We start from the raw sequence: 13230 nt of genomic DNA on the forward strand, positions 1-13230 counted from the left end.
CTAGCAGGTGAAACTAGGACTAGAGGGCATCGCCTCAAAATAAAGGGAAGCAGATGTAGGACTGAGGTCAGGAGGAACTTCTTCACCCAAAGGGTTGTGAATCTGTGGAATTCCCTGCCCAGTGAAGCGGTTGAAGCTACCTCGCTGAATGTTTTTAAGGCAAGGCTAGATAAATTTTTGAACAGTAAAGGAATTAAGGGTTATGGTGAGTGGGCGGGTAAGTGGAGCTGAGTCTCAAAAAGATCAGCCATGATCTTATTAAATGGCGGGGCAGGCTCGAGGGGCCAGATGGCCTACTCCTGCTCCTAGTTCTTATGTTCTAACAGAGGCACTGAGGGTGGGGTGGGAGGTGGGTGGGGGTCACGTACATAATTAATTGAAGTTTGCAACACAAGTAGGTAAGGTGGTTAAGAAGACATTTATCACACTTGCTTTCATTGCTCAGATCTTTTGAGTCTCAGAGTTGGGCTGTCATATTGAGGTTGTATAGGATGTTGGTGAGGCCTCTTCTGGAGTACTATGTCCATTTCTGGTGGCCTGTTAAAGGAAGGATATTATTAAGCTGGAGAAGGTTCAGAAAAGATTTACCACATTGCTGCCAGGAATGGAGGGTTTGAGTTATAAGGAGAGGCTGGACAGGCTGGGACTTTTTTCGCTGAAGCGTGGGAAGTTGAGGGGTGACCTTATAGAGGTTTATAAAGCCATGAGGGGTACAGATAAGGTGAACAGCAGGTGTCTTTTCCCTAGGGTGGGGGATTTCAAGACTAGGGGACATATTTTTATTCGGTGAGAGGAGAAAGATTTAAAGATGACATGGGGGCAATTTTTTTTGTTTTACACTGTGTGGAATGAACTTCCAGAGAAAGTGGGAGCAGTGGCTGCAGTTACAACATTTAAAAGATATTTAGATAAGTACATGAATAGCAAATGTTTGGAGAGATATGAGCCAAGAGCCGGCAGGTGGGACTAGTTTAGTTTGTGATTATGGTTGGCATGGGCAGGTTGGACAGAAGGGTCTGTTTCCGTGCTGTATGACTTTATAAAACTAATATTCAGTACAGTGAGAGAAAGGACAGAAATTACAACAGTCTTTATACTTTCAGTTAGTTTGCAGGCAAACTCAGAGGTCAATTGCAAAAGGCAAGGTTCTACAAATAGCAAATAGCAATCAGTTGACCAAGCAGTTAATTCATCTCTGGTGTTGCTGTTTGAGGAAGAATGATGGTTAGAAAACTAAGCAAATTCCTTGCTCTTCATTAAATACAGCAAACAGAATCCTTCCATTCACTTGAGTCTAAATCTAAAACTGCACCTCTTTCACACCTCAGAGGAGCGTTACCCAAGTTCTAGTCACGGAATTTAGTTTCAACCTCATCATATATTACTAGCTGAGGCATGTTCCCAGTTGTCAGTAACTTGGTTTTAGAAGGTTAATCTATTTCAGAGACTTTAAACAAAGTATGCATCACAACGGTATCCCTACCCCTGAGCCTGAAGATCCAGGTTCAAGTTCCACTTGCCGCAGAAGTGTGTCAAAGCATGCTGAACAGGTTGATTAAAATAAGTAACTTTTGCGCCACACAAATGTCAGGCAATGATCATCTCCAATAACAGACAATTTAACCACTGCCTCTTCCATTAGCAGGATTGAATCTCCCAATATCAACATCCTGAGGGTCACCAGAAACTTAACTGGTTCCAGCATACAAATATAGTGTGGCTACAAGAGCAGGTTAAAGAGGCTAATAATATTGCAGCTGCCTAGTGGAATTTCAAGCCATAGCTCCAGAACATTAGCCTGTGCCTATGGTTTACTAGTCAAGTGACATTGTACTCCACCATCTCTCCCTAGCATCTAACCTATTAAACTCTATTAACCTACATCCACTCATGAACACTGGTGGACAATCAAGCATTGAATGGGAGGAGGATGTTCCTTGAACATCCTCATCAATGATGACTGAGCTCAGCTCAAAGGCAGAAAATGTTTCAACCCCCTTTTGCAGCTGATCATTTCAGTCTCCTCCCTAGTTCCTCACTTTCACTGACATCAGTTTTCAGCCAGTTCCATTTGACTCCACCTGAAATTAAGAAATTCCTGGAAATATCTTGTCCACAAAATGTAGATCAAACCCAACCAGCCAATAACCATCTCATCAAACTACTGTGAAGTATCAGCAGTGCAATGGAAGCCATCAACAGATCTAACAACAGCACTTCTAAATAACATGTTTATCAATGCTTAGCTTGGTTTGCACCAGGGCCATGCAGTTACAGACCTCATTATTGATGAGATACAAACATGCTCAAAGAGTTGAAATCAAGAGGTGAGGTAGGTGACTGCTGTCAACATGAAACAGCAGTGTGGCATTAAGCAGCTCATATAAAATTAAAGTCAATAGGAATCAGGGGAAAACTCTTCATTTGACGGAGTCATACACAGCACAATGGAAGATGTTTGTGACTATTAGGAGGCCAATCATCTTACAGCAGCATTCCAGATCCAACCATCATTTGTTCATTCACCAACAACCTTCACTCTAACGTAAGGTGAAGACTGGGAACTTCTGCTGATGATTACAGTGTTTATTCCATTTGCAACTCCTCAGTTTTAAAAGCATTCCATGTTAGAATGCAGCAATACCTCGTCAATGTTCAGGTTTCGGCTAATGAATGGAAAGTAACATTCATGCTGCAAAATGCAAGGGAATGAGACAGATGACTGTCTCACCACTTTCCCACAACATTCGATAGCTTGGTCATCACAGATTCCACACCCAGTCAACATCTTAAAGAGTCACCATTGATCTTAGAAACTGGATCAAGCACACAAATGCCGCTACAAATACAAGTGAGAAACTGGGTATTCTGCCTAGATTGTCCTAAAAGCCATCTACAACACAGAAGTCAGCTATGTGAATAAACACTTTCCACTTGCCTGAATGATTACAATTTCAACATCACTCAAAAAACTTGACACCATTCATGACGAAACAGTTCACTTGCCAATATACCACTAAATTTTCACTTCTTTCATCAGTGTACTGCCAGTGCAGTGTGTAATAACTACAGTAAGTCTTTCAGCAACTGAAGGAGGCTTTTTTTGACAGCACCTTCTAAATGCGCAACCTTTGCCACATTAGAACATTGCAACCTGAAAAGTCCTCTGCATGTCCAACACTATTCTGGCCTGGAAATATATCTTCATTCTAAGTCAAGATCCTGGAACTCACTATCAAACCACACTGTGGGGTACCGACCTCATGAGGATTGTAGGCATTTAAGATCATCATCTTCTCAAAAGCTATCAGAAATGGGCATTGTCAGCAATATCCGTATCTCACGCACAAGATAAAAAAAAGGTGCTTGACAGATGTTACGTCCAGTGACAGCAAATGGACTAAAGTCACCGATAACAGAATTGACGGTAACAAAAATAAATTAATAACAGCATATGAAATTCAAACCTCAAATGCAAAATCTATCATGCTCAGGAATGAGTTTGGGCCAGTTTTATTTATCACTATTTTAGCAACTTTTCTTTTTGCCAAAGTAATTTTTTTTAAAGCATGCCTAAAGGTCTCTATTTACCACTGTATCTGCTTCGGAGGCAAAATATCCAAATCTACATCAATTAGACGTAGATGTAACTTGGTATTAAACAACCATTGTGGAAATCTTAAAGGCTAAGAGAAACATCAGATACTAAATACTAACATGTTTTGCAGTATCTACACCACAGCTTTCAAAAATAAAAGAAGCCAAACTGTACAGGCATACCACAAACATATTGTACAAACTATTCTACAGTATAATGTAACAGTGTTAAAACGAATCTTCAGTTCCTTATGTGAACAGCAATATATCTATATCTTAACACATAAAGCGCACATCACTAATTAAAGTTATTAATCTCATTAATTTAGAAGATGCACTGAAACTGTTTAAACTAAAATTGCTTAAATATTTGAAATTAAACAAGTTTGGTTTAAAAAATATTAAAGTACAACTTACTAGTACAAGAACAGCCTCACAATAAAATAACTGCAGTTAAAGGGATCACAGGATGGCTCACAGCATCAGACCCATTCTAAAAAGGTCACAGACCCAGTGTCACAATGATGGGCCATATAAAGATCATGAATTTTGCCAATGGGTCTAATAGGTTTGCTGTAGCCGAAAGTGAAGATTCTAAGTATTTCTCGGTCTGCCTGAATTTGAGCTTTCTACTGCACAGCATTATATCACTGTAGTTAACAGTCCTCCAAAGAGAAGAATTCTGAAATACTAATGGCTGAAATGTTGGAAGCCAAGATCAGTTCAGTGTCCACATAAGAGGATGGATACAAGGAGGGGCAGCAGTGAGCTTCAAGGAAAAAATTGAAAAATCTTGCTTTGTGCTTCGAAGTGCCATTTGTTAGGACTTCCTATATTTTGGATACTGGGCTTACACTTTTTAAATTTTAACCCTTTGAAGAGGTGGCTAACTGGTCAATTGTCTCTATAGTGTATTGTGAAGCATACACTACATTATTCCAAGTACTGGTAGGGTCACTTTCTAGTTAAATAAAGGTTAAGACTCAAAACATATATTGGCATATGAAATAATCCCGGCATTGAGGAAGGAATGTCCACTGTTCATGTTTTGTTAAGTATCATAAACCTACAGAATTGGTATTTATTTGCTTCAGGAATGTATGGTTAAAGGCATGTAGCTCAATGTTCTCCCACCCTGTAGATCTTTGGTGATTCTGTCAAGACCTGGAATTAAACCCTTCAGCAGCATTTGCAAAAAGACACCATATCTAGACACTGTGAGCCAACCTAGTGTAAGAGTGCAGATGGACTAGGTATTCCTCACCCATGGGTGCATTTGGTTGATGCGTGTTCGGGTAAGACCCTCCACGAGGGTCTTGCTGAGCAGGAGGAGGTTGGGAGCGAGGATCATGCTGAGGTCCAGATCGAGGATCATGAGTTGGAATACTGCGGGGATCAAATGAACCTAGGAGGCAAATAACTACTAATGATGGCAGGGAGAGAAAAGATGGAAAAAAAACACAAAAGTACACAAAGCAAGCATCAAGGCACTAAGAAGCTTCATTTCTAAGGTTTCAATCTTCCTTATTAACATCAACTTATGAACTTTTGTGGCAATTGTCCCTTTCCTTCCAGGGTAGAAAGGCCACTAGTTACAGTTTGGATAATATGGATCTGCTATGATAACTTTTAAGATGACAGTGATATAAATATCTTCAAGCAACTAACAATTTGTTAACTTTATAAACGACACTGAAATCACAGCCTGGTCATCAAGTACAAAAAAAAGCTACTTCAGGGATCTCAAACAGAACAACAGGATAATGTTTTACATGATGTTTTGTTCAAGCCTGCTCTAAATTTTTTTTTGTTTTTTGCTACTGATTTCCAACATTCATGGTTTCCCTTTTAATCATGGTACCAGATATATGCCAGTGGCCACCTTGATTCTAGAGAAAAAGGGACAGATAATAATTCACTAAATGTTCATACCATATTGAGTTCCATCATAATTTAAATTCAGATTTTGTAAATTGTTGAGTGAATATTAGTTTCTACTTTACAACTGTTGTAAAAGGGTTTCTCAAATAGCCAAAAAGAAGGTAATTTCCGACTGAACATCTCTTATGCTAATTATAACATTGTCAAACAGGAGGAATTTCCAACGTTCTACTTATGGTGTGTGATGATCTCAGCTGGGAAGGGAAAGTTATACAATTGGCTATATAGTTCTTTTTCTCTCCTTCCAACTGAGAAATCAGCCATTCCATTTCTACCTATAATCCACTGATTTGTGCTGGAAGTCTACAGATATGAAGTTCAAACATCGACAGGATCCAGTTAATTTGTGACGCATGCTTATGGCTGAGCAGTTATCTGACACTCAGCATAAAGGCTTGCAATATGAAAAATTGCTGTCTGGATTCAGTATGGAATAAAAGCTTTAAAAGTTTTCCTAGCAAAACGTGACTACAGCAGGAGAGAAAGCAATTTCCAAAATGCTTCTAAAATCCTAAGAAACTTGCTAGTCTGAGAGACATTATTGCTGATGTCAGAAAGCCTATTAATGAATAATTCCTAAGAAAAATACCCAGGTTATCTTTCTTTCTTGTCTTTGACGATCAGGAGTTATGTAAACATGAAGACTTCAATTCAGACAAGTGTTATGTTTAGTGGCCCTTCGTCAGAACTGATGGTAGCTGGGAAAATATCGGTTTAGATGCAGAAAATAGGGAGGGGGATGGGATAGGGAGTAAACAATAGGATACAGCCTGAAGAGACAGAGGAGCACTTGGATAGACAAAGGAGTTGATAACGATCTGGCGATGAGGGTGAATAGATGTTAATGGAGACTGTTAGTGACTAACAACAGATGGTGTGTAATGGCAGGCTGTGATAACAAGGCCTGGTGTGGGGGATAGGGGGCTAACACATGGGAAGAGTTTAGGCCCTAAAATTATTGAACTTGATATTGAGTCTGGAAGGCTGCAGGGTCCCCAAGCGGAAAATGAGGTGTTGTTCTTCCAGCTTGCGTTGAGCTTCGCTGGAACTCTGCAGCAAGCCTGAGACAAAGATGTTGGTCAGGAAACAGGGTGGTGTGTTAAAGTGGCAGGCAACAGGTAGCTCAGGGTCTTTTTTGCGAGCAGAACGTGGATGTTCTGCGAAGCGGTCACCCAGTCTGCGTTGCGTTTCCCCAATGTACAGGAGACCACACTGTGAGCAACGAATGAAGTAGACTAGATTCTGGGAAATGCAGGTGAACTGTTGCTTCACCTGGAAGTGGGGAGGGAGGATGTAAATGGGCAGGTGTTGCCCTTTGCCGGTTGCAGGGGAAGGTGCCATAGGGCTGTTTGGGGAAGTGTAGGAAGAGTGGACCAGGGTGACTTTACAGGATGGGATGGAGTCTTTACAGGATGGGATGGAGTCTTTACAGGAAGCAGGGTGTGAGGGTGTACAGTCCGGGTAGCTCTGCGAGTGGGTTTATAGTAGATATTAGAGGCCAGTCTATCCCCATCCGGAAACAGATGTCAAGGAAGGGAAGGGAAGAGTCAGAGAGATAGACCAGGTGAAAGTGAGAGCAGGGTGAAAATTGGAAGTGAAATTGATGAATTTTTCCAGTACCAGATGAGAGGGGGAAGCTGCAACAATGATATCATCGATATAATCGGAGAAAGAGTTGTGGGCGGGGGCCACAATAGGACTGAAACAAGGAATGTTCCATGTACCCCACAAAGAGACAGGCATAACTGGGGCCTATGCGGATACCCATGGCCACCCCTCTGATCTGAAGAAAATGAGAGGAGTTAAAAGAGAAGTTGTTGAGGGTGAGGACGAGCTCGGCCAAGCAGAGGAGGGTGGTGGTGGGTGGGGACGGTTCAGGTCTTTGCTCCAGGAAGAAGCAGAGAGCCCTAAGACCCTCCTGGTGGGGAATGGACGTGTAAAGGAATTGCACGTCTATGGTAAAGAGGCAGCAGCTGGAACCTGCCAACTGTTCTGACAGAGAAGGAGGAACTGAGAGAGGGGATGGAGTATTGACAGGAAGCAGGGTGTGAGGATGTATAGTCCAGGAAGCTGCGGAGTGTTCGGATGAGGCCAACTTTGACAAGAGAGCCTCTGAAATGTCTACGTTCTTCCTCAACTGAGGATTCCCCAGCACCGCTAGCTACATGGCCCTCAATTGGTTCCAACTGATCTCCCGCACTTTCGCCCTCACCCCTTCTTTTCCCTCCCACAACTACAACAGTGTTCCCCTTGTTCTTACCTACCACCCCACCAGCATCCACATCCAGAAGTCATCAGATACCAGTTCCACCACTTCTGGTAAGACGACACCACCAACACATATACCCCTCCCCTCCCTTGTCCGCCTTCCACAGGGACCATTCCCTCCGGGACACCCTAGTCCACTCTTCCTTCAGCCCCAACACCTCCCCACAGCCTCACGGCACCTTCCCCTGCAACCAGCGAAGGTGCAACACCTGCCCATTTACCTCCTCTCTCCTCCGTATCCAAGGGCTCAAACATACCTTCCGGGTGAAGCAACAGTTCACCTGCAATTTCCACAATCTAGTCTACTGCATTTGTTGCTTACAATGTGGTCTCCTGGGGAAACATTGTGGAAACGAAGCGCAGACTGGGTGACTGCTTCACAGAACATCCACGTTCTGCTCGCAAAAAAGACCCTGAACTACCTGTTGCCTGCCAGTTTAACGCACCACCCTGTTCCCCTGATCAACATCTCTGTCTCTGGCTTGCTGCAGTATTCCAGTGAAGCTCAACGCAAGCTCATTTTCCGCTTGGGGACCCTGCAACCCTCCGGACTCAATATCGAGTTCAATAATTTTAGGGCCTAAACTCTCCCATGTGTTAGCCCTCTACCTCACACACCAGGCCTTGTTATCACATAGCTTGCCATTACACACCACCTATTGTTAGTCACTAACAGTCCCCATTAACAACAATTCACCCTCATCGCCAGATCGTTATCAACTCCTTTGTCTATCCAACTGCTCTTCTGTCTCTTCAGGTTCTATCCTATTGTTTACTCCCTACCCCACACCCCTCCCTATTTTCTGCATATAAACTGACGTTTTCCCAGTTACCATCAGTCACCCCACCTGAAACGTTAACACTGATCTTTTTCTTCACAGATGCTGCTAGACCTGCTGAGTTTCCAGCAACTTCTGTTTTTGTTCCTGATGTACAGCATCCGCAGTTCTTTCGGTTTTTAGTTTTTATTAAGTGTTATGTTTGAATGCCTCTCAATCTATATGCATAAATGTAATTTCAGAACAAGTATCTTCCAATCATGGTGGGCTTTTTTGACCTATGCGGTGAAGACTGTCAGTCAGTTCAGACACAAATAACTAATTCCTTTCAATTCACTCATGGTGAATACAGATCATAACTGAATGATCAGGTTCATAATAAATTAGCATAAAGAATATGAATCTCCACTAGAAAAACAAGCATATTATTAAATTCGGGGGGTGGGGGATTGCCGAGTAGTCACAAAGCATCTTCTTCACATTCCCCCTTGGCCTCTCTCATCCAACCTTTCAACTTGTGTATTACTGTTCAATATCATTCAATGTGAATATATGCCATAAAACCCCCTACAATGTACAGAAAGAACATGCACTTATGTGGCAATGTTCACGCTCAAATGATCCCACAGCATTTAAACCTAAGGAAATGCATTTTAAGTGTAGTCAATGCTGCAGTTTGAGAAGCCTAACAGCCAACTCCCACCTGAGTGGAATGACTAGATAACTAGTTTTGTGTTGTTACTGAGAACACAATGGAGAAGTCCCTTGCTCTTCTATAAAATAATATCATAGGTATGTTTTACAGTCATCCTAAGAGAAAAGATATGGCTTGGTTCACTGTCTCACTTTAAAAAAAGCTCCAGTTCCAACCATATTGCCTTCTCTCAGAATGAACCTGAAGTTTAATTAGCACCTCTGTATTGATGCCTTCAGAAGACTGATTCAAGATTGACAAGAGATGAATTCTCCAAACTGTACAGAATCAGAGCATGATATGATATGAGGTAACCGTACCTATTGGAAACTTTATTCCCACTCCCTTGTTCGTTCCCAAAGACCTAAAATTATTTCCCCTTCATATGTTTATCCAATTCCTTTTTGATGCGTTTCACTGAAACTGGTTCAGAAATCATTTCAGCTGGCACATTCCAATTCACTGCTTAAATTTGTTTTAGATGTTACCTCGCAATTATTTTTCCAATCACCAAAGTTTGGTCCTCTGTTACAGCCTCTCATGCCTGTATGTCACTTATACAATCAAAACTATCCATGATCTGTGAAGTCTTCACTATTCTTTTCCATTCTAAGGAGAACAACCTTAGTTTTTCACCATGCAACTAAAATCTTCAAATCCTGGTGCAAATTTCAAAAATTATCTCTGCACTTTCTCATTGGCGCTGATTTTCTTCCTTAAAGTGTAGTGCACAGTGTCGTTCCTATGTACAGTCATAAATGAAAAACTGCATACTCAGTGACTAGGTAACTTATCAACAGTCTAAATCACAATTTGACAGTTAAAACATTGAATGATGTTAACTTTCATGTTGCGTTACTATTTTCACAATGTTTGTTATTGATAAAACAGAAATAATTTTCTGCTTGATACCACTGGCATGTACTCTGAACATTTAATCATTGACAGACCTCTCTAAAGGTTCCCAAGTTGTCTATCACTGAAATAGAGTAATTTGTTGACAGAACGTTGGTCACAGAAGCACCCTTTCATTTTGCGTTCTTTTAAGACTACACTCTTCCCAACCCACAAATGCATAATGGTTCTTCTCTCTCCACACTTCATTCAGTAAAATAAACAACTCTGCTTTGTAGTAAATTATCATTCTGCACTGCAAGTGCCTCTAGGTCACTGAAGAGTGATCGCTATGCTGAAGGCATGCTGTAGAATAACATCGATATAGTCAGCCTTTCTCCTTCCTTCTTCGCCACCACATCCATATCACACTCCCAACTCATAAGCAAACAGTCAGGATGACGCACCGGCAAACCTAGAACTCACAACTACACAAATGTTAGGAGTATTTCTTACAGCTGAATATTGAGGAGAGGAATATTAAAAACATGTTTGAGGCCTCAAAACAGCCAGTATTTTTTAAATGCCATGATATGCTAAAATGTCAGCGGCAATTATCAGACACAATATACATATGCAACTGCCAGTTGTGATGTTCACATGTAGTTGAAGCATTTCAAACTGATTATTGACACACATGGTGATGCATTTTTAATTATAATACCAAGTGCACTGTAATATGTTATTACTCTCGAGCGAACTTTTCAAATTGAGTCAAAGCATTAAAGTCAAATATAGATAATTTGAAAATAGTTAAAAAACAAATCAGGAAAACTTCAACTGATTCCATTTAGTCACAAGTGCTATTTCCAAACGATCCTAATTTTTCAGTTAAGCACTAACTTGCCTCTAGATTCATGAGGAGGTCCTCTCTGGTCCATCATTGGACCTCTTGGATCGCCCATCATCCCTCTTGGATCTCCCATTGGTCCTCTTGGTTCTCCCATTGGCCCACGTGGCTCACCCATTGGGCCCCTCTGTTCACCAATGGGTCCTCTCTGTTCTCCCATTGGCCCTGCTCTCATGTCATGTTGCATTCCTCGTGGCTCATGGGCATTCCTCATGTCAGGAGGTCCTCTGCCATCATGACTAGGCACATGGTGCATGGGTGGGCCTTGATGCGGGGGACCAATATATCCTCTGAAAAACAGAAAAACAAAATTATCCGTAGACTCAATAATGATAGGCAATATAAAAATGATGTATGCCAATAACATAGTGATGCAGTGGGAGTACAATCTGGGACACAGGAATCATTTTTTTCACGGGTTGGGGGTATTGCTGGCAAAGCCCATCAGAGTTAGAAACACAGGTCACTTTAAGGATCAATAGATCAGCTCCAAAGTTGACTGAGAGCACGTGATGCTCATTCGAATTTCGTAATTAAGTACTGAATTAGGAGCCCTCTTGTGGCACAGTGATACCCTTGGACCGGGAGGCCCAATTTCAAGTTCCAACTGCTCCAGAGGTGTGCAATAACACCTCTGAACAGGTTGATTAAAAAATTAGGTTGAATAAAAAAAAGTGCTGAGTTAGGGCACGGTTTTAATGCAGTGGCAGTGTCCATACCATTTAACTGGGAGGCCCACGTTCATCCCACCTCCTCCAGAGGTGTGGAATAACATTTCTGAATAGGTTGATGAGAAAAATAGATTAGATACTCAGTTAATGCCCTCTAGTGGCATAGTGGTATGACCCTATCCCTGAAGTGGGAAGTCCAGGTTCACATCCCACCTGCTCCAGAAGTGTACAGTAACATCTCTGAACAGGTTAATTAAAAAAAAAAAGTTCTTGTTGTGCAGTGGTAATGTCCCTACTTCTGAACGGTTAGCACTACCGCCTCACAGCACCAGAGATCCAGTTTTGATTCAACCCATGGGCAACTGTCTGTGTGCAGTTTGCATATCCTCCCCTCCCACTGTGTCTGTATGGGTTTCCTCTGGGTGCTCCGGTTTCCTCCCACAGTTGAAAGATGTGCAGGTTTGGTGCATTGGATATGTTAAATTGCCCATTGTGTCCAGGGGATGTGCAGGGATACAGGATATGGTAAGTGGGTGGGCCTGGATGGGATGCTCTTCAAAAGATCAGCATGGACTCAATGGACCAAATGGTCTGCTTCCACACTGTAGGGATTCTAAGAAGGCGGCCCAGGTTCAAGTCCCATTTCTTCTGGAAACGTGTATTTACATTCCTGAACAAGTTGATTAGACTTGGGCCGTCTTGTGGCTCAGTGGTAGTGTCCCTAGCCATGGACCGAGGAGCCCAGGTTCATATCATACATGCTCCAGAGTGGAGTTATAACATCTCTGAACTCATTGATTAGAAAATAAAATTAAGTACTGAGTCTTAATTAGGCAATTAGGTGGTAATGAACAAAATGGGGACTTGTGGCACAGCAGTCATTTCCCTACCTCTGAGCCAGGAGTCCAGGTTCAAGCCCCACCTGCTCACATCATCTCTGAACAGGTGATTAGAAAATATCTAAAATGAAAGGAGGGGACTCTGTGGCCCAGTGGTAGTGTCCTTACCTCTAGGTCAGTAGGCCTGGGTTCAAGTCCCACCTGTTCCAGGGATTTGTAATAACATCTCTGAACAGGTTAATTGGAAATATCCTAAAATGAAAAATAGTGCTGCTTTCTGACCTAGTTGTGCATTGGTTTCTGGATAGGGACAGAATCCAGAAAGTAACTGTGAAAATTTACGTTTGTGCTATACCACAGGTTTGTACTGTAAGTCTTTGTAAATTTCTGGAAGTCTTTTACTGACTAATTCACCATATGGATACTGGTGTTTAAAACAAGGCCAGCATTTATTGCCCATCGTTAAATACTAAAAATTCAACAGTGACTTTTGCAACAAATACATTGAGATTTACAGTAACATTTTGAAAAGAGTTGAAGAACTGACAACACCACTTCATAATTTACAGTAGATGACAGACAGGATATGTTCATTGAACTCTAAGGGGAATTGTTATATAACCTACCATTAAGAGGAAGATTAAAGAACGAGAAATATACCTGAATGAATGTGTTGGCTATACAACATAACTTTATG

The 13230-nt window shown here is 41.7% G+C and overlaps 1 protein-coding gene across 4 annotated transcripts in view; it reads right to left on the reverse strand.

Annotated features, from left to right (window-relative positions):
- The window catches only part of LOC109924766 (cleavage stimulation factor subunit 2-like), a 65669-nt gene that overhangs the window by 16964 nt on the left and 35475 nt on the right, over nt 1-13230 (reverse strand). For 2 of the 4 annotated variants that reach the window (XM_048604874.1, XM_048604873.1), the window contains 2 exons: nt 11021-11313; nt 4862-5002 (listed from right to left, as the gene is read on the reverse strand). In XM_048604874.1, the coding sequence (XP_048460831.1) occupies nt 4862-5002; nt 11021-11313 (434 nt within the window). The remainder of the gene's footprint in view (nt 1-4861; nt 5003-11020; nt 11314-13230) is intronic. The other 2 variants (XM_048604877.1, XM_048604876.1) reach the window with 1 other exon arrangement.

This window comes from Rhincodon typus, chromosome 14 (genome assembly GCF_021869965.1).
Source record: "Rhincodon typus isolate 14 chromosome 14, sRhiTyp1.1, whole genome shotgun sequence".
Classification (NCBI taxonomy): domain Eukaryota; kingdom Metazoa; phylum Chordata; class Chondrichthyes; order Orectolobiformes; family Rhincodontidae; genus Rhincodon; species Rhincodon typus.